General features: G+C 43.1%; 1 protein-coding gene and 1 non-coding gene across 4 annotated transcripts; both read left to right on the plus strand.

The window, feature by feature from the left end:
• The first annotated feature begins 479 nt into the window (after nucleotides 1–479).
• On the plus strand, nucleotides 480–561 carry TRNAS-AGA. Its single transcript has one exon. It is a non-coding gene; the product is annotated as a tRNA-Ser (tRNA).
• A 107-nt stretch (nucleotides 562–668) lies between these two features.
• Nucleotides 669–22,971, plus strand: CFAP418 (cilia and flagella associated protein 418). Of its 3 annotated transcripts, none has more exons than XM_043507573.1 (7): nucleotides 669–903; nucleotides 5,507–5,606; nucleotides 8,477–8,547; nucleotides 9,581–9,646; nucleotides 13,842–13,937; nucleotides 18,227–18,404; nucleotides 20,573–20,626. In XM_043507573.1, the coding sequence occupies exons 1-6, from the start codon at nucleotides 779–781 to the stop codon at nucleotides 18,384–18,386; spliced, it is 618 nt and encodes a 205-aa protein (XP_043363508.1). In that variant the 5' UTR covers nucleotides 669–778; the 3' UTR covers nucleotides 18,387–18,404; nucleotides 20,573–20,626. The 3 variants fall into 3 exon arrangements, with proteins under 3 accessions (XP_043363508.1, XP_038248467.1, XP_038248466.1); XM_038392539.2 differs by lacking the exon at nucleotides 20,573–20,626 and adding an exon at nucleotides 19,446–19,594; XM_038392538.2 differs by having other exon boundaries at nucleotides 673–903; nucleotides 18,227–22,971.
• The last annotated feature ends 72 nt before the right edge of the window (nucleotides 22,972–23,043 follow it).

Consider the following 23,043-nt stretch of genomic DNA (forward strand, 5'->3'; position numbering starts at 1 on the left):
AGCATTGGATCCAGTGTGACAAGTGCACTTAGAAAAAAAACACCTTTGTATGCACAAATGGGGCTTGTGAATGTAAAAATATGGGCATGACAGGTGCAGCTGCAAAAATACCTATGTAGGTGGAAACAGCTTTGCAGGTAGCAAAAAATGTACGTGTAAGGGGCGCAGCTGCGAAAAAACCCTCTGTGGGTGCAAGCAGCCTTGTGGGGGGCAAAAATGTGATTAGCTGCAAAGACAGGTTTTTGTGGGTCATGCCCATAGCTAATAATCTGGCAGTGATAGTGCTGAACCTGCAGGGACCACTGATTAACAAATAAATAACAATTACATTACAGACCATACACAATATAGTTCTTTTAAAGGCCTGTCACAATGTAGCATAGTGAGCCAAAAACCAGGAATTCAATCGTTGCAGAAAAGAGCTGAGGCAGGTGTTAAGTCCGCTTCTTACTCTGCTGCACCAGCTTCCACCACCATGAGTAGTCGTGGCCGAGTGGTTAAGGCGATGGACTAGAAATCCATTGGGGTCTCCCCGCGCAGGTTCGAATCCTGCCGACTACGAGCCGTCCCTAGCTTTTGGCGGGGCCCCTAGAGCTGTCCCCGTTTGTGCGGGTGACGCGGCGGAGGGCGGGGATGTTTTATTAGTTCGCTGGAGAGCAGGGCGACAGCCGCACCCCCGGCGCCCGAAGCCTTTCCGCGGAGGCGCGCCCGGCCCCGCCCCCCCCCCACCGTGGCGCGCGTGCCCGCGGGCTCCCTGGCAACCGCCGAAGGCTCGGCGATGGCGGACGATCTGGACGCGCTGTTAGACGAAGTGGAGACCAAGTTCTGCCGCCTACAGGCGCGGGGGGCGGCCGGGAAGCGGGACCGCGGCGGAGGCGAGGAGGCGGCCGGGGAGAGGGACAGGTTAGCGGCGGGAGTGGGTGCGCCACGCTCGGGAGAGCCCGGTGCGGTCTCCCCGCCCCGCCGTCCGGGCCCAGGGCTCCGTCCCTGCCTTGGGCGTCGTGCCCGGCGGCCTCCCCCTTTCCCCCGGGGCGCCGCGCGTGCCCGGCGGCCTCCCCCTTTCCCCGGGGCGCCGCGCGTGCCCGGCGGCCTCCCCCTTTCCCCGGGGCGCCGCGCGTGCCCGCGTGCCCGGCGGCCTCCCCCTTTCCCCGGGGCGCCGCGCGTGCCCGGCGGCCTCCCCCTTTCCCCGGGGCGCCCCGCGTGCCCGGCGGCCTCCCCCTTTCCCCGGGGCGCCGCGCGTGCCCGCGTGCCCGGCGGCCTCCCCCTTTCCCCGGGGCGCCGCGCGTGCCCGGCAGCCGCAGGCGCTGCTTGTCTCCTTCCTGCTCCCGTCTCCCGCCACGTTCCTGGGGGCTCCCTGTGGCCTGCAGTCGCTGGGCTCTCGGGCCCTCGCCCACACACACTCCAGTTACTGGCTCACGCTCTCGGGGCCTCTCTGGTCTCTGGCCCGGGCTCCCTCCCTCTTCCCCCCAATCCCTTTGCTCCCTGTCACCTGGCAATCTTGGCCCAGGCTCTGCTGCGTGTGCCCTGGGGTCACGCTCTGGCCCTGGGCTTTGTAGACCCTGAGGGAAGCCCCTCCGTGTGCCCGCAGCGTGCCCCGTGGCTGAAGAACCTCTTAAAACCCAACTTTGCCAAGTTGGGTTTGTCAGGGATCAGCTTAAAGAAGAAGGGAGACCAGACACTGAAAGGAGGGCTGAGGACACACTTCGCCATCAGCTGTTGGCCGGCATCCGTTCACGCTGGGCTAGTAATGTCCGCGTTTGGAGTTCGACGACAGGCTCCGGAGATGGCCCTTATCTCCGCCGCCTCTCGCCTGCATCCATGGCGGAGTGGCTTGCTGGCGTTGGTGCTCTGTTGTCAGCGCAAAAAGAAAAGGAGGACTTGTGGCACCTTAGAGACTCACAAATTTATTAGAGCATAAGCTTTCGTGAATGCATCCGAAGAAGTGAGCTGTAGCTCACGAAAGCTTATGCTCAAATAAATTTTAGTCTCTAAGGTGCCACAAGTCCTCCTTTTCTTTTTGCAGATACAGACTAACATGGCTGCTACTCTGAAACCTGTTGTCAGTGTGTGGCTGTGAAGTCGCAGGGAGAGAATTTAATGTCAGGAAAACTAGCTTATGCAACTATTGTTGTTCACATACTGAAAGTTTTTCTGAACATTAAACTAAAGCAAGTTAGAAATTAGGTGACCAATTTTAACATTGGCTTTCATTCTGTTGGTGTCTCAAAAGAGAGAATTTTGCAGCAAGCTGAACCACAATAATAGTAGACTGCAGTAACTAATGTGGTTTATAACACGAGAAGTGTCAATCAAATGTTAGTGTCTGTCATACACACTTTTGTAATGCTCTCTGCTGAGCAAACTGAGTGTAGTTTTATTTAAAATTAGCTAAACAGCTGTATCAGGGCACTAGTCATTGGAATGCAACAAATGTGGTATTGACATCCTCACTATATCAAACATCATGAAATAGATCCAAAATCATGAAGATAGAATTATATCATGATTTTTGGTTTGTCTTTTGATTTTTGAACTTGTCCAGCCCATTCACAGTGTGTGTAGGTGACAAGTAGTGTTGTCTCCTCCCCCAAATTCATTGGGTACAGTGATTTTGGCCCCACTGTAATAGTTGTCACCCACTCATGCCTGCCCCTACCCAGCAATTAATTCTACGTTCAACTTCTAAATCAGTCCTGCACCTGCATTAGCCTGGCCTGTATCCCAGCCCCCCTCACACTCATCCCATCAGTTCATCCCCATCTGCCTAGCCCCCATATCTGTCTATTTCATTCCTCACCAACCTCACCTCTGTTCCTCCTGGGTAGAGTTGCCAGGTGTCCAGTTTTCTACCAGAACACACAGTCGAAAAGGGACCAGACAGCTCCTGTCAGCACTGCGGACCGGGGCATTAAAATCTGGTCAACTGCATAGTGGGAGCCCAGTGCTAAGGTAGGCTACCTGTGGCTCCTGGAAGTGGCTGCCAGGTCCCTGCAGCCCCTAGGTGCATGGGCAGCCAGGGAAGCTCCGCGCACAGCCCCCGCCCCAAGAGCCGGCTTCGCAGCTCCCATTAGCCGGGAACTGCAACCAATTTGAGCTGCTGGGGTGGCACCTGTGGGCCCGTGGGCAGCGTCCAGAGCCTCCCTGACCATCCATGCATCCAGGGGCCGCAGGGACCTGGCGGCTACTTCCTGGGAGCCACGGTAAGCACTGCCAGGACCCCACACCCTGTACCCCAACCCTCTGCCCCAGCCTGGAGTCCCCTCCAGCAACCCAAACTCCCTCCCGGAAGCCCATATCCCCTCCGCACCCCTGCCCCAGCCCGGGCCCCCTTCCCCCACCCAAACTACCTCCCGGACCTCTCACCCCCTCCCGCACTCCAACCCCCTGACACAACCTGGAGCCGCCTCCTGCACCCCAAACCCCTCATCCCCGGCCCCATCTCACAGCCCACACCCCCAGCCAGAACCCTCACCGTGCATGCACCCCAACCCCCTGCCCCAGCCCAGAGGCACCCTGAACCCCTCATTTCTGTCCCCCCCAAGCCCACACCCCCAGCCCAGAGCCCATCCCTCCCCTGCACCCCATCCCTCTTCCCCAACCCAGCCCAACCCCCTTTCCCAGGGGCAGAAGAGGCCAAGACAAGCTTCAATTTGTCTGTAAAAGTCTAAAAAGGACTGAAAATACTCCATTCAATGATTTTGCACGTTCTCTGGTGCCCTCCCTTAACACATATGAAAAGGAGTACTTGTGGCACCTTAGAGACTAACGAATTTATTTGAGCATAAGCTTTCCTGAGCTACAGCTCCCTTCATCGGATGCATGTAGCTCACGAAACCTTATGCTCAAATAAATTTGTTAGTCTCTGAGGTGCCACAAGTACTCCTTTTCTTTTTGCGGATACAGACTAACATGGCTGCTACTCTGAAATCTGTCTTAACACATAAGTTGGAGTGTAATGCTAACTGCTAGTAAAGATAGTGGTATCTTATTTGGAAGTTGCAGTTGAACCAAAGGCTAAGGGTGTCACTCAAGGCCAGTGCATTGTGGTAAACAAATGTTATTTGATATACTTTATTGATTATTAATAACGGACTAGCAAGATACCATACTTGAAAATTAACTAGCCTGTAAACTGTACAAAAATCAGTGTCACCTAATTTTGATTAGTAAAATAAACATTCTGTGCAAACATGAATATGAACTACAGCAGTACAATATTTATTAGCAAGATATATAAAAAGTTCCCTATGCTATTATTGTAATGTACAGTGAAGTATGTACTGTCTACATGAAGTATGTAACCTGACTTTTAGTGGTTAAACACTAGCTTATTTTACAGTATGCAGAATGTTGAAATTGCTCATATCAGTGCAAAAAAACCCAAGACTGAATGTTACTGAGTCTGTAAATAACTCATTCAGTTTCTTCAAAACAACAGAGGCATTTTTAATCTCTCATCTCCACCATCCTTACGTCCCAAATTGTCATTTAAACCAAGGATTGTCAGTTTGTGTTTGTTTCTCAGAGAGAGAGAGAGAGAGACAACCATTGGTGTTAAATGCCAACCTAGAGGCAACCATGGTGAAGATAAGAGATGTAAAAATTTTCTCTAATTGATCGTTTGACCCTTATTTTTCTGTAATTGCTAAACTGTAATGTTCTAATTGATCATTTAAACCCTTAAATAGAAATATTCACAAATCTAAGCAGATTTTCAGTGGGTTTAGTGTTAGATTCTTATTACTGTATTCTATATTTCCTGAAATACAGTACCATAACTACTCTGAACTATTCTTTGCTTTTTCCATCTCAATTTATACTCTTAAGAGTCTTTCATATTGTAGGTTTTGTCAAGCCATTACAATAATTGGGTTTTTAAGCCATTATTTAGCACTTGTGTACGATGCAGGATTAAAGTTTTGTAGTTGTATTTTTTTAATTTGTGTTAATTTAAAGCCAAATTCAGACATGATTTAAACAGTCACAGATCCATGTCTTCAACAGCAAGTTGAACTGGTTTACACAAGGTATGAATTTAGCATTGAATGTTAAGGGATTGTCTCAAATATATATAAGCAAGGACATTCAGTGAACACCAAAGTTGTCATTAATAGTTCCATATGTAGCTATCTATTATACTATAAACAAGTCTGTAAAATCATGCAGTGTTGTGTATCAAAATTTTGAAACACAAATTAAAATTGTGCTTCAGAAATTACTTGTAATTTGATCTGTCTGAAAAGAGTCAGGAATCATAAGCAGACTTATGTACTCTAAATTGCATTGACAATTTAGTAGCATGTGCAAATGTTCAGGCTGATCTCTAATTTTCCTGTGCTCTTATACCACTAATATTTCATGCCTTAGATAGTAAAGATATGTTAGAGGGAAAATAGCTGAATGTTTTTTAAATGTTTCTTGAAACTAGGTAGGTATGGTTGAAACGCTTGAAACTACTTTAACTGCTCATTTTACACAATGATGGATTTTCCTCTACATTTCTCAGATCAGCTAAAATACTAACAAAGGCTGTTGTTGATGAAGAGAACATAGATGACATAATTAAAGATATCATTGATGAAAGCAGCTTTTCCAAAAAAACTGTGGTAAGTAGAGTTCTGAAAAATACTGCATGAAGGGATTCCGTCAGAAAGTTTTCAGAAAAGGGAGTTTCATGGAGGTTTTTGTTTGTTTGTTTTTTAATTGTGAGAGAGTAGGTGGGTGTAGTGAACTTGGGAGCTCAGGATATGTGAACTGTGCGGAGGTTCAGAGAGCCTGAGAACCAGACTCTCTTCCTCAGTAAGTGGTGCAGCATGGACAAGAAATTATGGAAGCTAAGGCCCAGATCCAGAAAGGGATTTAGGCATTGCAATGCTTAGCATCGTGGTACCTAACTTTTAGGCATCTAGAAAGACACAGGATCAACACTGCAATTCACAAAGCCTGAGTTAGGTACCTGGATTCCCTATACAATCACTGTGGAGATAGAAGCGCCTTGGAATGTGATCACAGAAGCCAATGTGCTAGTCGGGGAGCTGGAAACGCTAGCCCATGGGAAATTCTAAGGAGAGGTGTGTGTCCTAAACCCTACCACTCTGACAGAGATAGGCACCTATCTCTGCTAGCAATCCATGATCAGGGGAACCCACCTCCTGGAGTCAAGTAACTTAGGTTCCTAAGTAGTTTCTTGCAGAAATAAGTTCCACAGAAAATGGCGGGAAGAGGAGAAAGTGATGCTGTTTATTATTTTTAGCACAGAGGTTAGAGCACTTGCGGATGTGGTAGATCCAGGTTCAATTCCCCCCTTTGCTAAAGGGGGAGGAAGGATTTTAACAGGCATCTCCAACCTGCCAGAAAAATGCCCTAACTACTGAGTTATGGGATATTCTGGTGTGGGGCTCCCCCAGTCTTTCCAGTTGAAGCTGTTCCATTATGAATAAGTAGTAAAAGAGTCATTGGAGCAGGGGAACTGGACCTTAGTCTCCCATCTCGCAGGTGAGTGCCCTAACCACCAGGCTACACAGTCATTCTTGCTCTCTTCCTTTCTTTAGCAGGAGAGATTGTGCGAGCCCTGACACATTGCCTAGGGATACCCGGGGTTGTGAGGCACCTCGCTGTCACCTGCCTTATCTATGCCTGCCATGGTAATCCCCAGCTCCTCCAGCCAGAGGCAACACAAGCACTCCCCTCTAGGCCTTACAGGCCCCACTGTTACTCTACAGGTTAGTGATAGATACAGTCCAACCTTTGAGCTCTCCAGACGTCTTCCTGGAGTGCCCAGCCCCTGGTCCACTGGCATTGGCAGTTTTCACAGATTCGCTGCTTCCAAAGAAACAGTACTCATCAGCTTACCAATTCTATCTCGTATCACCTCTCCACTCAATACACAGCCTTTCGATATACTTGATTTCACTGTGAACATAAGTTTATTTAACAAAGCACAGATTCAAGTAATAGCAAGTAGTAGTACTGGAAACAAATGTTTACATATAAAATAAAGTTATAATGCATTCTTGAGCCTAGACTTTTTTACCAAGATACTCTCATGTCTTGTTGACTTTGGCTCACCCAAAATCCTTGCAGCGCTTTTTAGCCAGCTTAGCTGTGATACTCCTTCCATGAGATAAGTATGCTGTCCTCATGCCCTCACCCCCCAGTTATATCAGTCCCATTCTTTGTCTTTATTCATAGACAGGGCATTCCTGCTCATTGTTTCGTCCTGTGAATTTCCTCTCTTGTAGATTTCAAAATCTCTTTTTTTGTCTGTGGCTCAGTATGCAAATAGGCCTACATTGTGAGCCATACCATACACAAATGACCAGCCAAGGGTGATAGGTATCTGCTGCCTCCTGTCTGAAAGGAAAATTTTTGTGGTGTTTCACCTCCTGGTGACCGTCCTTAACTCTACGACCTTAACAACATAAATTTTAAAATAGATACATAACTCCTTAAATATTATCCGCACATACTTTTTACAATGATGACAGTGATCAGTGGGCTACTGGCTCTTGGTAGAGACCTCACATGCCACCCTTTGGTGAACTGTTATGCTTATATCCAACCCAGGGGATCCTTGTAAAACCCTATGCACCCACTGTGCCTTCTGCCATTTGGCACCAAGAAGTCCCTGGGTTATAAGCCCAATATCAGAATATCCCATAACTCAGTGGATAAACCCTAGATGAGCTGCTATTAGGGAAAACTTCAAAACTTTCAATTAAATGGTCTTGTACTTTCCAATTTCTTTTTCTGTCATTACCAAGATATTTGTCTAAATAGAAGCTTTCTCTTCTTCAGTCTATGTCCTTCCACCATTTTATTAAAGTTGCTGTCTGGTGTGCTAGTGTTTCATGGAAACATTGTCTGGTGGTTAGCATACAGAACTGGGAATCAGAGTTAAATTCCTAGCTATGCATTTACTGTATGACTATGGGCGAGTCACTTAGGCTTTAATTTTTAAGTGTGTCTACTAATTTTCAATGCCACACGTGAGACATCTAGGATGTGCTTTAAAAAAAGGGGGGGGGTGCTGAGCACCCACAATTCCAGTTGGATAGATTTGAAAGATGTACATTTTCATTTCAAGTTATTTGATTACTATCCTGGGCCAGATCATTATTCCCACCTACCCCCCAACACCCAAATATATTTGTATGGAGAGGGGTGGAATCTGCTGCCTCCATTGCATGGGGTTTTCACAGAGCCCTCTGCAGAGTGGGGGAATCTGCATTTGGGGAGGAAATTGGATGAGTATAGGTGTATTATGAGCCTGGTTCCCTATCTACCCATGGGTGGATCTGCTAAAATTGTGATGCCTTTTGAGAAGAGCCAAATCACCGTGATGAGCAACTTGCAGTTTTTCTACCCTCATTCCAGTTTCCATCAGAGAGATTTCTGGCCCTTGCTTCTTAAGCAAAACTGAATGGCTGTGTATGTTGCTGTAATGCTGCCTCATTCTCTCTTTCTTTTGAAATAGAAACTGAAATATAAATCTGCAAGTCCCACATCCGAAAGAAATAGCGCTTCCATTCAGGCTCATGGTAAAAGGTACGTGAAGAGTGCTGAACTGAATACACAAGTGTGTAAATTCTATAATCAGTCTAGTAATGTCTACTATTTAAACTATGATGACACTGAATTACAAAGGAACTAAGTATTTAGGGGAGCTTTCATAGGAGAAAGGACAAATAATTCAGCGTTTTGTGACTCCAAAGAGCAAAGGAAGTTTTTCATTCATTTAATAGATTCATAGATTCGAAGGTCAGAAGAGGCCATTGTGATCATCTAATCTGACTTCCTATATAACACAGGCCATAGAACCTCCCCCAACATAATTCCTTTTTGAATGTTTAAAAAAATCCAATCTTGATTTAAAAATTGCCCCGATGGAGAAACCATCATAACCCTCGGTAAGTTGTTCCAATGGTTAATTACCATTTAAAAACTTACACCTTATTTCCATTCTGAATTTGTCTAGCTTCAGCTTCCAGCCATTGGAGCTTGTTATACCTTTGTCTGCTAGATTGAAGAGCTCATTATCAAATAGCTGTTCCCCATGTAGGTACTTTTAGCCTGTGATCAAATCTCCCCTTAGGCTTCTCTTTGTTAAGATAAACAGATTGAGCTCCTTGAGTCTATCAGTATAAGGCATGTTGTCTATAATGCTAAATTAAAGTACTAAAGATTACTGCAGTTATAAATAATCTTCTGCCACATAAAAAAGCATTAACAGTTCAAAATTAATGTTCTGTTTTACTTTTCTGTGTTTATTTTAAGTCCCTATACTATTTGGTGAACACGTTGCCCATAGTAGAGTGTTTCTGTGACTCTTGCTTATGCCCACGTTGAAAAACTTTTAATTCTTGTATGCTCCTGGATGTTCAACATAAGTCCAATAAAGTAACACTTATTTTATAATTACTGTGCTTTACAATTCTAATGAAAATAATGGACTTGCTGAAAAGGTACACGTGCTCATTGGAGCATGACAGACTAGGTCAAATCAACTTAGGTTATTATTATGCTACTTTTCCCAAATGACTTTAACTTATTTTACTATTTCTCTGTTGAATTCATGTAGCTGTTGTCCAGTGTATCTTGGTGGAAGCTCTACACCAGGTGGTATAGGAACAAATATTTCACAGAGGTAGGAAATCTGAAATCTGAAAGATACTGCTCTATTACATATGGTTTATTTCATGAGCGTGTTTTCGAGACTCTTGAGAGCTTATCTGCTCAATATTGACACTAAAGATTCTATAGCCCTTTTTATAAAAGTAGGGTGTCCCCAGCTCTTATGGTATCAGCATTTCATTAGTTCTGCAGTCATAGTTATCCAGCCGAAGCCAGACTTGGATTTTTAATTTAAAAAAAAATCAATTCAAGTTTCAGACCATCTTTAGACATTTTAAGGAAGGAAAAAGCATGCCAGGCAACCTTTGCAGGTTACCTTTGTTACCTTTGCAGGTAACATTTTAAAAAATTAACCCATCAACTTACAGCAAGTCACAAGAAATTTCAGGCCAAAGGGAATTTCCTTCTAAATCATGTTTTTAAAGTGCTTATAACAAACAGTGTCTTCAGAACCAGAATTATGGGCCAGATCTTGACTCCTAGGCTAAGGATTTGCACAGGGATTTTATGTGGGAGACCGAATCTTTCCCTGTAAAGCCACTTTGGTGCCAACTAGCTTCAGCTGTGTATGTGACCTTTACACCCCTTACCTCAAAAGACAATTTTGTTTAATAGAACTGCTTAGTTGTGGTTACACAAGTGATGCAGCCACTCAAACTTGCTTAGAGAGAGGAATTGTGGAGTGTTGCGCCTTAGTGTGCAGGGAAAGCAGTCTTCCGCAGTGGCCTTTTCCAGTGTGACCTTTAACAGTGTATCTGTAGCAGTTCAGCTGCTTTTGAGCCCTGTGCTGCATATTATCCTACTGCACTGCACTAGCATAGCTCTACAATCTAGTAGCCTAAATGTAGTCTTCCGTATTTTTCATCAGGAAAAATTGACAGTCTAGCCCAAGAGTTCTCAAACTTCATTGCATCGTGATCCTCTTCTGACAACAAAAATTACTACAAGACCCCAGGAGCCGGGGACTGAAGCCTGAGCCTGCCCAAGCCCCACTGCCCTGGGCAGGGGGCCAAAGCTGAACTGCAAGGGCTTCAGCCCTCGTGAGGCTGAAAACCGCCCTGCCACCCAGGGCAGTGGGACTCAGTCTTCGACTTAGGCCCCAGACCCGTAGCAAGTCTAACACCAGCCCTGGCAACCCCATTAAAAAGGGGACATGACCCACTTTGGGGTCACAACCCACAGTTTAAGAACTGCTGATCTAGCCTAAAAATCGTTGTGAAAATATAAGCTTTTAAAATACCAGCATTCTCTACTATTAAATAATTTACCTAATACACTTAAATTGCAGTATTACTATCCATTTTTCCCCAAGGGTTTTAAAACTGAAAAGGCTATCTTCAGATTAGTTGGCAAACACAAAATCAGTCTCTTAATGCGTTTTTTGTTGTTTAAAGTAGAGCAGTATGTTCATAAACTCCTTTATATTATGGTCCTGATCCTGCAGTTCTTACATGAATAGTCCTAAAAGCCCCAACGTGGTAAGGTACTTAAACACATGTGGACCTTTAAGCCAGGAGTAGTCCCACTGGAAGTTACACGTACAGGCCATCCTGCTGAGGCCAGTAGAACTGCTCATACAAGTGAGGGTTTGCAGGGTCAGGCTGGTAGTGGAAACAGTATATTGTATAAAAAATATATTGAGAAAGCCTTAGAACTTGCAGATGAAAAATCCAACTGTAAGGACATAGATCCGTGACTAAACATAGGAATCTTATAAGGGCTTAGGTTACTAGTGAGTACATCTAAGTTGGGAATGAAGGGAAATAAAACTGAGGACCAAATAGAAAACCACTGGCGTATGACCTTTTAATATATGGATTTCTCTTCAAAAAGTTAAAATTATTACTTTTTCTCTTGTAAATGTTATAGTAAGAAATGACAGCACTGCCTTAAGTTAGGGTTGCCTAAAACTTTCCAATATAAGACCCTGTTTTTGGTTGTGAAGCTAACTATTTAGGCTGAATGACAGGTTTCAGAGTAGCAGCCGTGTTAGTCTGTATTCGCAAAAAGAAAAGTAGTACTTGTGGCACCTTAGAGACTAACAAATTTATTAGAGCATAAGCTTTCGTGAGCTACAGCTCACGTGAGCTGTAGCTCACGAAAGCTTATGCTCTAATAAATTTGTTAGTCTCTAAGGTGCCACAAGTACTCCTTTTCTTTTTATTTAGGCTGAAGTTTTCCATACTGAATGTCTGCCTCTGCTTGAATTTTTTTTATTTTTTTTATTAAAGTTTAGAAAAAATAGTTTAGCCATTTCTGAGAACAAGGGAAAATAACTTTTTTTAGTATTTGGCAAAACAGGTTCACCATTTTGCTGAGCTCTAATGCCTCCATAATTCAGAGCATGGTCTCTAAATGTTTCTGGGTGTGGGGAATGGTCCCGGTAGGGTCAGAGAGGTACCTTTGCTGCCTCTGTAAACGTCCACCCAAGCTTGCCAGGCACTACAACTGAGATCAGGGAGACTCTCTCCTGTGCTCTTATTGCTCCCCTGCTGGTGCCTAGGCAGTGTGGAAGAGGAATCAGCCTGTTTCGAGTGCTGAGGAATGAGAAGCAGAGGGAATAGCCAGGGATAAGAAATTGGGACCCTGCTTAGGGAGGGGAACAGGGGCAGATGGAGATAGAAATAGCACCCCTGGGAGAGGAAGACATGGTTGGGGACTGGGATCGAAGAGTCTGTAACAGCTAGAGATCACTCTCCTCCAGAACCTGGAGCAGAACCCAGGAGTCTGAATTCCCTACAGACCTCTATTGTTAGCATACGTTTGTGAAGCCTGCTGACAAACTATGTGTCTCATCCTCTTCTGGCTGTCCTGCAGATAGCCGCCTAAAACTATTAGTATCACCAGTTAGTTATTCTGTTAGCTCAAGTGAGAGTGTTCTGTGCTGTGTGTCTAAAGAGTCCAAATGTGGAGGTGAGTATGGATGGAATTTGTTTGTTCAGTTTGCTTAAAAAAACCCAGTAAATTACATGCAAAAAACTATGTTAAGAGAACGTTATGGTTGTAAAGTCAAGCATTTATTTATTTCTATTCCCATACAATATATGGTCCCATACCTTATTTACTATGTACCATCCAAATCTGCACTGAATACAGATTTATTAATTCCTTTACAGACTTTTTTAGACACTTATCACCATGGTATCTGAATGCTTCACAAACATCATCCTTTACAACACCCTTGTGAGGGGAGGTGGTGGTATTCTTGTTTTTACAGATGGGGAACCGAGGCACAGAGAGATTAAAACCAACATTATCAGAAGTGTCTACCAATTGTAAGTGCCCAACTTGAGACACCTAGAGTCTGATTTTTCAGAGAAATTAGAATTGCATAGCATTTTGTATGTTTAAAGAACAGCTCCCATTAACATCAGTTGTAGCTCTGAGTGCTCAGCACTTCTGCAGATTAGGCACCCAGAAAATGAGGAACACACAATAGCCACCTGTGAAATTTTTGGTTTAAGGCAGTGTTTCCCAAACTTGGGACACCGCTTGTTCAGGGAAAGCCGCTGGCAGGCCAGGCCAGTTTGCTTACCTGCCGGGTCCGCAGGTTCGGCCGATCGCGGCTCCCACTGGCCGCAGTTTGCCACTCCAGGCCAATGAGGGCTGCAGGAAGTGGCGGCCAGTACGTCCCTCGGCCCGTGCCGCTTCCCGCAGCTCCCATTGGTCTGCAACTGCGAACCGCGGCCAGTGGGAGCTGCAATCGGCCGAACCTGCAGACGCGGCAGGTAAACAAACCGGCCCATCCTGCCAGGGGCTTTCCCTTAACAAGCAGCGTCCCAAGTTTGGGAAACACTGGTTTAAGGGATATACTCAGCATCACAGAGGAAAACTCTGGCAAAGGCGGGCATAGAATCCAGGGAAGCATTTCACTTCCTTAGCCATGAGATGATCCCTTCTCTATCTACAATCCTTTGCCTCATTCACTACACACCTTCCACCTTCACCCTCCAAATGAGGCAGGAGTTGAGACAACAGCCTACATAAACTATATTAACCTAGTTAGTTCCCAGCGCATCATCCAGCTTATGCACTGAATGAGGCAGTGGAAAGTATGGTATGGGCTCATGTAATTAAAATATGTAGAATACCTGTGCATGAGAGGGCACTTTAGTTCTGGAATTTTGTAACTTTTGAGCACTTGATTTTGAAATCTTAATATATCTTTGTAATAAATCACTGATATTTGATTATTTTACTTTGAACAGAACATGTGATCAGCTACGGTGTACTGCCTGCGATTTCCATGTGTCTCATTACAATGACTATCAGTGGGATAAGTCATGTGATTATCTCTTTTTCAGGTATGCCTCAGGTAGACTTGAAATTAGTATTTGGGGTAATATGCTTATCAAAAATGTACATTTTAATAGATAAAGAACCATATTTATTGCTGGCATAATCAGGTGGTGTTCCATGTAAATCAGTGTCATTTTCACTAGTGATGAATTTGGCCTCTTGTGTTCTACTGCAGCGTGTCTCATTCATGAATAAAGAAAAAATATGACTGTCCTTATGTATATTTGCCACCATGTTTTGGATGACAGACTTATTGCTTCTGTCAGGTTTTTTTCTCTCCACTGTTAAGTACTATGCTCATGCTATGTATATAAGCTGTACAGTGAGACTTAAGCAGTTTAAAAGCCTTTGTTTTAAAAATGTAGAAGCTTGACTGAATGCAAGGTTTTCCATGGGGGAAAAAAAACCTTGGACCAATCACTTAAAAAAAAAAATTTTTTTGTTGTTGTTAAATTGAGGTATTTCTCCCTCTTCCCCCACCCCAGTGGGGATTTGAAGTCCCTGAATTTGTCCTTTAGCCACTTTGACTTGTAATTTCTCTCAAACCTTTCCTGAAGACCTCACTAGGTTGGATTGTAATTACAAATAAGAGGTTTATTCCTGATTTATACATGGAATTTAAATACAGTGCATTCCATTTATTTTGATAAAATCTGTTTTGATTAAAACTTTGTTCTCTTAAAATACATTGATCAGGTTAATTGGATGTTCATATTGTTTTTGTGAACACCAGGGTGTATTGTAGCTTGTAAAGAACAATAACACCTTATAATAATAACCCATTAGTAAGTCATCTTGTTATTAATAGTCTCTTTCTTGTTGTGTTAGGACGTCCTTTGTGTTCTCTCTGATCCTAAGAATCTATAGAGAGATCTCTGGTTTTTTTATTAATGCAAATTATTAAAAATACTCTGCATTGATAAGTTTTTGATATGATTCTTTGGTAACTAGAGAGTTTCATGAACTAAAAGGCAGAATGTATATTATTTAATGTACAAGTTATTCTGTTCCTGAGGTTTGAATGAATAAAATAAAGAATTTAATCAAGTGAAAGGCATTGTCATCAACTATTTCTAATTTGATTAAAATGTGTAATCCTCAACATGATGTTCGGCAATTTAGACTAACCTGGATTTAACAAAGCAAATTAGGGGATTAAAGGTGAAAATGAACCAGTTACATACCAAGCAGAATAGACCGAGGACAAATATACTTAGGGCATGTCTACACTACAGACTTAAATTGATATATGTCAGGTTGACTTGCAACTGCCACAGTAATTACTGCAGAGGCTGATGTCCACACTACCCTCCTTCTGTTGGTGGTGTGCATCCTCACAAGCCAGGGCTCTCACTTCCCTACTGGGAACCAGCTCCTCCACCCCACTCTCAGGCTTCTTGGCTCCCTGCTTCTGGCTGGGAGCAAGGGACAGCCTCCTGGGCTTCTCAGCCCCCCCATTGCAGGGAGCCAGAAGCTGCCTGGGCTTCTTGGCTCCCTGATCAGGGGGCCTCTGGGCAACAGCCTGGCTGGGAGCTGGGGGCAGCCAGGCTCTAGCTACCTGGCTATAGTGTGTACACTGTAGGGACAAGGCTATAGTGTGTACACTGACATAATTAGGTTGACGTAAGCTGCCTCACATCGACCTAACTATGTAGTGTAGACCAAGTCTCAGATATTTGATTACATTCACTTGCAAACACAACCAGCATACCTGTCCAATTTTTTGAATATGAATATTAAACATGCCTGGTCTGTTAAACAACATGTCATAGATCTTGTAATAATGCTTACTCTGTAATATAACTCTTAAACAGAGAGATCTGATGAAAATATTCCTATGTAATGTCTCTTTAAACAATCATTACAATAGTGAGCTTTTGTTTCTCATATTTACATAGCATGCATTTGTAAACCTTTTAATCCTTCCTAAATAAATAGTGTAAAAATGGGATTTAAAGGATGAGCAAGCAAGTTAGTAAATAAGCATCTACCCCACTGTGTTTAGTTCTCAGATTTCTACTGAAACATTTTTATTGTGCTCATCAGTGTAGTATTTGACCATCTATAAGGTCAGCAGATGAAGGATTAATGGAAAGAGCAGGCTAAATGTCAGTCATAGTTAACACATTAAGTTTATACTTGCTATTTGAAATAACTGACTTTTATACGGTCCTTTGGCTTCTTCATTGTACTGCTGGATGCTAGCGTAGAAATAACCTGTGATTTGGTGCATGTTCTCCCTATTGTCTATCCGTTTGTATTATGAAATGTGATCCCTTTTGCCTTCTACCCTGACCTCTTTCACCACAGACCCCCCCGTAGTGATTAACTTGCATATGCTATTTCCTGACAGCAGAATGTCACTGTGCATATGGATTAATTTATGATACAAGTGAACCAGTTTAAGATACTTAGAATAGGATAGCTGATACTGTATAAATCTAAACTAAATGAATACTTACAACACACTTCAGATTCACTCTCTAGACCAGATTGATCCTCTGTAGGTTATTCCCAAGTAGGAGAGCTGATCCGACATTAGTCTACTTGGTATTTCTTTCTGACTGATACTTTGGAGGATGGAATTCTCCTCTGAAGAACCAGCAGAGAACTAAATCTACAAAAAACTTCAGGTTTCAATACACCTGCAAACAATAGTGACAGTACACTGAGACCTTTACTTAGGAAAGAATTATATTCAAGACAGCACTTCAGCACATGTTAAAATCCCACTAAAGTTAATGAGACTTAAGTGCACACTTAATGTCTAGCATATGTTTAAGTGTTTTTCTGAATCAAGGCCCAAAGCTTGTTTCATGACCTAGCATCTGGCTTGAGTGCAGGAATGGCTGTTATTGCACTGGACTCTCCCTGTGGCTCCTGTCTCCTTGGTGGTTGTATACTACAAAGGAGGAAGAGAAAGCAAGATGCTCTGTCCAGTCAGAATTATACATCACTAGTGTTTCTTGCAGATTTTTTTTGTGGGGGGGAGGGAGGGAACCAATGCTGCAGAGAGTGGCTGTCTCCCTTCCCCCTCACCTCACCCTTGCTCCCTCTCTACCACAGACCTTAGTCAGCATAACCACCCACGGAAGGAATTGACATTATCACAGTACAAAATGTTCCTTTTCTTCCAACTGATGTAATTAAAAACAATATAACAGGAGGATTTTGACCCAATAGTTTGCCTTCTTGAATTTTTATTTGCTGGAACATTGTGTTGCTCTTGTAACAAAAAAGTTAAAGTGACCTGTATAAATTTCAGAGCAGCCTATGGCTGATTTATCCTATAACTCGTAATTAAACCAGAGATGCTATTGCACTATAAGGTGATTTAAAAATTGCATATAAAAAGGAGACTGGCCTGTTAAATAACGTCATTCAGCATTGCATGAGGACTTTATACTTACTGTAGTCAAAGCTCCTACAATGACAGCACCTGGAACTGCAACAGTCCATTAACTGACAGGGAAGTGGTTCTGAGGGCAGCAGTGCTGCATTTACTGGGGTGCCTGTGTGCTTCTGGTCCTCCTTCAGGTAAGGAAGAGGATTCTCAGCAACTGCTCTGGCTCCAGTAGATAAATGACCACAATCACTACACATGTTCTTAAATTGTATGTGATTTCTTACTTCAGATCTCATGATAGTGGAAAAAGTCAATGAGGAGAGGAAAAAACAGTCTTGAGAGCTTGTGGGTTGGAAGAAAATAAGTAGATGTAGGCAACAGGACCAGAAGTCCGTAGAGTAGCTAGAGAGGAGTAACACTGCTGTTCTCACTGGCAGTTTCCTGCATGCATGTAGACTGCTATAGAAGCAAGAGCTGTCCAGCGATCACATTAAAGTGTAATACACCTAGGATGCTAAAAATTTGCTTTAAAAAAACAAACAAAACAGATATAATAAGGTGTCTTTATAAAGCTAGGTTTCAGAGTAGCAGCCGTGTTAGTCTGTATTCGCAAAAAGAAAAACAGACTGTATTTTCCACCAAACGCATCCGATGAAGTGAGTTGTAAATCACAAAAGCTTATGCTCAAATAAATTTGTTAGTCTTTAAGGTGCCACAAGTACTCCTTTTCTTTTTATAAAGCTCGTCTGTTAGAGTGGTTTCAGCAGAATTGGTTTCAGCAGAATGCCATGGGCTAAGATCTTTTCTCAGCTTCACACACAACTCCCACTAAAGTCAGTCCTGGTGTATGCACATCCAATGTCAGAATTTGGTCCCAGGATGCTAAGTGCTTATTTTATAGAAAAAACAAACTTGCATGATACTAAAGTGAACTTATTTGATTGACAGGAATAACATGCCTGAACTCAGTAAATTAAGAGCAAAGATGATAAAGAAGAAGGGATCACGGGCTTATGCTTGTCAGTGCAGTTGGAGATCCATTGATGAACTAACTGACCTCCGAAAAGACCGGCTGCTTCGTTGGGTCTGTGGTAAACATGTAGAATGAAGTCTTCTCACATGTTTGGTATGCGTTCCTATGTGAAAACAGACTTTCAAGTCAAACTGACTTCCTTTTAGCATGCATTTCCCACTCCATTTTCTGAGAACAGAAAGGAACCTGAACGTTTTATCTAGAACTAGATAGTGACACTGAATTCAGAACTGAACATTTTTCCTCTCACTGTAACAATCTCATGAATTAAGGGAGTTCATAGAGGAAACAGCCAGCTTTGAGGCCTTCTATTCCTTAGAGTGCCAGCTACAGATGACATTAGAGCGTCAATGATAAATGGGCTTGATGCGCCCCTCCCCTCATGCCATTGGAGGGAGAAGAAGCCAATGAAACCAAATGGGGCACAGAAAAAGGGAAGAGCAAGAGCCCCTAGGTGCGGTCCCCTGAACCAGCAGAAGTCTTATACAAGATCTTTGACTCCATGGAGATGGGGAGCAGCCATGCCCTGTGGCACTCTTTCAGAGCTGAGTGGCTATCCGCATTAGAACTAATGCTCTTCCTCCCACTCTGTCTGTAGCCTTATGCAGGGATGGCCAGGTTTGCAGCTCAGGGAGTGAGTAGTAGTACAGAGCCAAAAGGACGAGGACAAGACCAGCTGTCACCACACAGGGCTTCACTTTCCTTTGCCCACAAATCCTCAAGAGTGCAGAATTTGGAGACTCCCATCCAAACTCCTTAGTACTCACTACTCTTTGTTTTCCTCAAAGCCCTTTGTCCAGAGTAAGACGTTCTGTGAAGGCTCTGAGGTTTACCACTTAGTTTCTTTGCCTGGTCTCTCCTCGCTCTTTTGGTTGCACTGCAGGGAGGGGACAGTATGGACCTGAATTATTTAACAATATTCAGTTCAATTTTACAAGATAAATTGGGGAAATTGTAGCTCTGCAACAGTTAACAAAGATGCTCACATTTAAGAGTGCAACAAGATATATCCCAACTGTCCTTGTGTTTGCGTTTTTCAGTTAAAAGCTTCATTTCAGAAATACTACACACCCCAAAAGTGCGACTTGCATATAAAATATGCACAAGTATTATGTATGGCTTGTTTTTTTTCAGCACTGGAAATTACCATATTGAAAAATGGACTATAGTTCAATTTCGGCAAAGGGGATGGGATCATTTCATAATGATGTAAAAGAAAATGGAATGAAAACACGGTACTGAAAATATTTTACTATTCAATAAAATAGTATTCTAAGGATTCATTCAGAGTTAATTGATGTATGCAATTTCATGTATACAAAGTGGTAACTGGTTTTTAAACACTTGTCATACTTTAATTACATCAGGAGAAATATGAGGAGCAATCTGCAGTAAGCAGATGAATGAAGCAACTCAAAGATTGGAAATTACTGTCATTAGTTTCTTGGGGCGGTGGGGGTTGTAATTAAGAAATCCTCTTAACCAATCTTATAAAAATTGTCATAAATCTAAAGTTCTGGATGGGTGGTTCTAATAAATGGAAATGTTCCCTTAGCAAGAAGAATTTTCTTGGCTCTTCTGCTGATGCAGTATAGTTATCTTCATTTAACTACTAAAGACAGTCTTTTCACATCCTTGGCCAAATGGTCTCTGTGGTATTTTGGTTGCAAATAAAATTTGGTAAGTTTTCTGCTGGTTGGCCCTGCTGTAGATTTGATCATTCGGTCCTTAGAAAAATTTCCTAAGAAAACTCGTAATGAGTGTGTATCATCTGCAAGTTCACTGCTATTGGTATTTCAAGGCAAAGTTCCAGCTTTTAGAGAATATAGAACTGCAGGTTCCAGAACATAGGCAAACCTAGAGATCAGTTGATGGACTAGTTCTGAAACAGCTGTTTGCAAGACAACTCTGCGTACCTGACAACCCAATATGAAGAGCTTCACCATCCTCAGTTTGGATTTGTAAGGGGTAAGTATTCCTGGGTTTTCTTCAGATGAGCTGAGTTGTTTACAGGCTCAGAGAATGCTAGGTGGTATTGGGGTAAGAAGACACCTACAATCAGACCATGATTTATTGAAGAGTTCTTTAGGAGAAGGAAACTTTCTTTGCTACTCAGTATTTGGAAGGCACCTCTCCTATATGGAACCAAATATTCAAGACTTCTGTTTCTGATAATGATATGCAAGATACACAGCTCTCAAGCTGACCTAGTAGTAGTGCTCGGGGAGATGTGGGTTTGCTGACTGGTCGCTTGTTTCCAGATTCAGCAACACCTGGCAGGGAGCTCTATGGGTATGTCTACACTACCCGCCAGATTGGCGGGCAGCGATCGATCCAGCAGGGGTCGATTTATCGCGTCTAGTCTAGACGCGATAAATCCACCCACGAGCGCTCTCCCATTGACTCCTGTACTCCACCACCGTGAGAGGCGCAGGCGGAGTTGACGGGGGAGCAGCAGCAATCAACTCACTGCGGTGAAGACACCACGGTAAGTCAATATAACTATGTCAAGTTCAGCTAAGTTATTCACGTAGCTGAAGTTGCGTAACGTAGATCGATCCCCACCCCCAGTGTAGACCAGGGCTGTGAGTGAAGCTAAGCCAGTAATGAACTGGGAACACCAGTCACTGCTTTCAGAGCTAGCAAGCAGAAACAAAGAAAAATGATGTGTTAATTTAGATGGAAAAAATAGGCCTGAAGAGTCAAAGGTGCTAATGAGACCCTGTCACTGTCCAAAATTATACGCTGTTAAAACAAGCTTTGGTACACAGAGACCTCAACCTGCTTCAGCCTATGGCAAATTCATTACAAATCCTCTTAACCTAATATTAAAGATACAGAAAAGAAGGAAAAAAACAGTTTAAGCATTTGAAACTTAAAGAATTAAACAGGCTCTCATTTTAACAACATCCCTTGTTCCCTTTTCTTTAATTAGAGATAGTTATTAAAAAGGAAAAAGCCCCTTGTGTGACTGTCTTTTAGATTATATCAAAGGTGGTAAGAACTGTCCTTTTTGGGGAAAAGAGAAGTTAGTGGAGATGGGCTGCAACTGTTGTGCAAACCCAATCCTGTTTTGAAGACAAGCACCCAAAAAGGGAGAGAAAAAGACAGAAGATGTAGCTTCTCTGGTGCTAACTTTTACTTGTTGCCTCATTGCTTGAGAAACACAAACACAGCACACTGTCTTATCAACCACTCTGAGACCTGGCAAACTTTTACCAGGATCGGGCTGTTTAGGACATTGCTTCTAGCTGCTAGCCTGATCAAAGCCTTACAACAGTGTTGCAAAATATGTTGGTAGTCTTGGGCAGCTAAGCCAGACGTTTTACTAGGCAGGAACAAAGAAGAGAGAAGAAATAAAGTGGAGAAGGAAAAGAACACATGGGCGAGAGGGGATAAACTCTCGTATCCCAGTTGGTGGTTGAGTTTCAGCCAGAGCCAGTAGATGGGGTGGTGTCATCTGGGTCCCTCTCTCTGCCCTGGTCTAGTCAAGACATCTCTTAGGATCAGAATGACAAATGCCTGGGTCCCTAGCAAATAGTGGGATGGCAGACTCAGACTTTAAGATCAGAAGGAGCCATCATGATGCTCTAGTCTGAACTCTTGCACGTTGCAGGCCATAGAATAGTCACCCACCCACTTCTGTAATAGACCCCCTAGCCTCTGATGTGAAGGTGAAGCTTGCTCCTTCCTTTTCTCATGTCTCACAGTCAGCCTGCTTCACAGTAAGCCATCTTCCCCCCCGCCCCTGAAGTAGGTTTTTAGGTTTGGAGGTTTTTTGGGAGGACTCTGAAAGGGAAGTGATGGGCAGAATAGCCCATCCTCTCATTTTGTCCACCAGTTAGGCCTAATTTCTAACACACCAGTTTTGGTTCATTGCTTTCCATCTCACACTGTTCTTGTTAACCAGGCATGATCTTCATATACGATCTTTGAGTTATAAGGCGTAAGCCTCTTCATTTGAATTAATTCAGTGTGTCTTTTTTTGCACCTTTCCCCATCATCATTTATTATTATAAGTTATTGTGACATTTTATGAACTTGCACTCATTTTTCACAATTGAGCTCACAATTAGGGTAAATCAGTAGGCCCAGTTATTACAAGAGTGACTAACAATGTAACTGGAAAGTGGAGGCTACAGAGGGGGAGAAAAAGGGGAAAAGGACAAATGTGACTGAATCCAAGAAGGAAGACTTTAATCTGTGAAGGATGAATCTATTTACAGTACGAATCAGCTGTTCTCATACGTCACCATAGACTTCATCCTCTTGCAAGCTAAAAACATTGTGGAAATGGTGTCTTATTTCTGGGTGGAGGCAACTATCAGCTAATAGCACCAGCTAGTACCAGCAGGGATAGGCTGCAAACATACAAGAAATAGTGAAAATTCTAGAATATTGGGGCAGGGGTGGCCTCTTCTTGAAGATGTGATTAGAAGCCTGAATACTCAAATGAAAGAATCCTACCATTCATAGTTTCTTCCTCAAGGAGTCTAGCTACCTGTCTGTGGCCCTGGTTAGAATGGCAGATATAAGAGCTCATCACAAGTGAAATATAGGTACAGTATTTACAAAAATAGTGTTATTGCATTTTGATTTGTATAAATGTTTTTATTTACAGTTACAACATTTCATGTCATTTTAGATTTGGGAATAGTTACTACATCTGCAATTTAAAAAACTAAATCAGTTTTATTGGACAGTCCAATCCATGTGCAATCTTAAAATACTT

This window comes from Dermochelys coriacea, chromosome 2 (genome assembly GCF_009764565.3).
Source record: "Dermochelys coriacea isolate rDerCor1 chromosome 2, rDerCor1.pri.v4, whole genome shotgun sequence".
Taxonomy (NCBI): Eukaryota; Metazoa; Chordata; order Testudines; family Dermochelyidae; genus Dermochelys; species Dermochelys coriacea.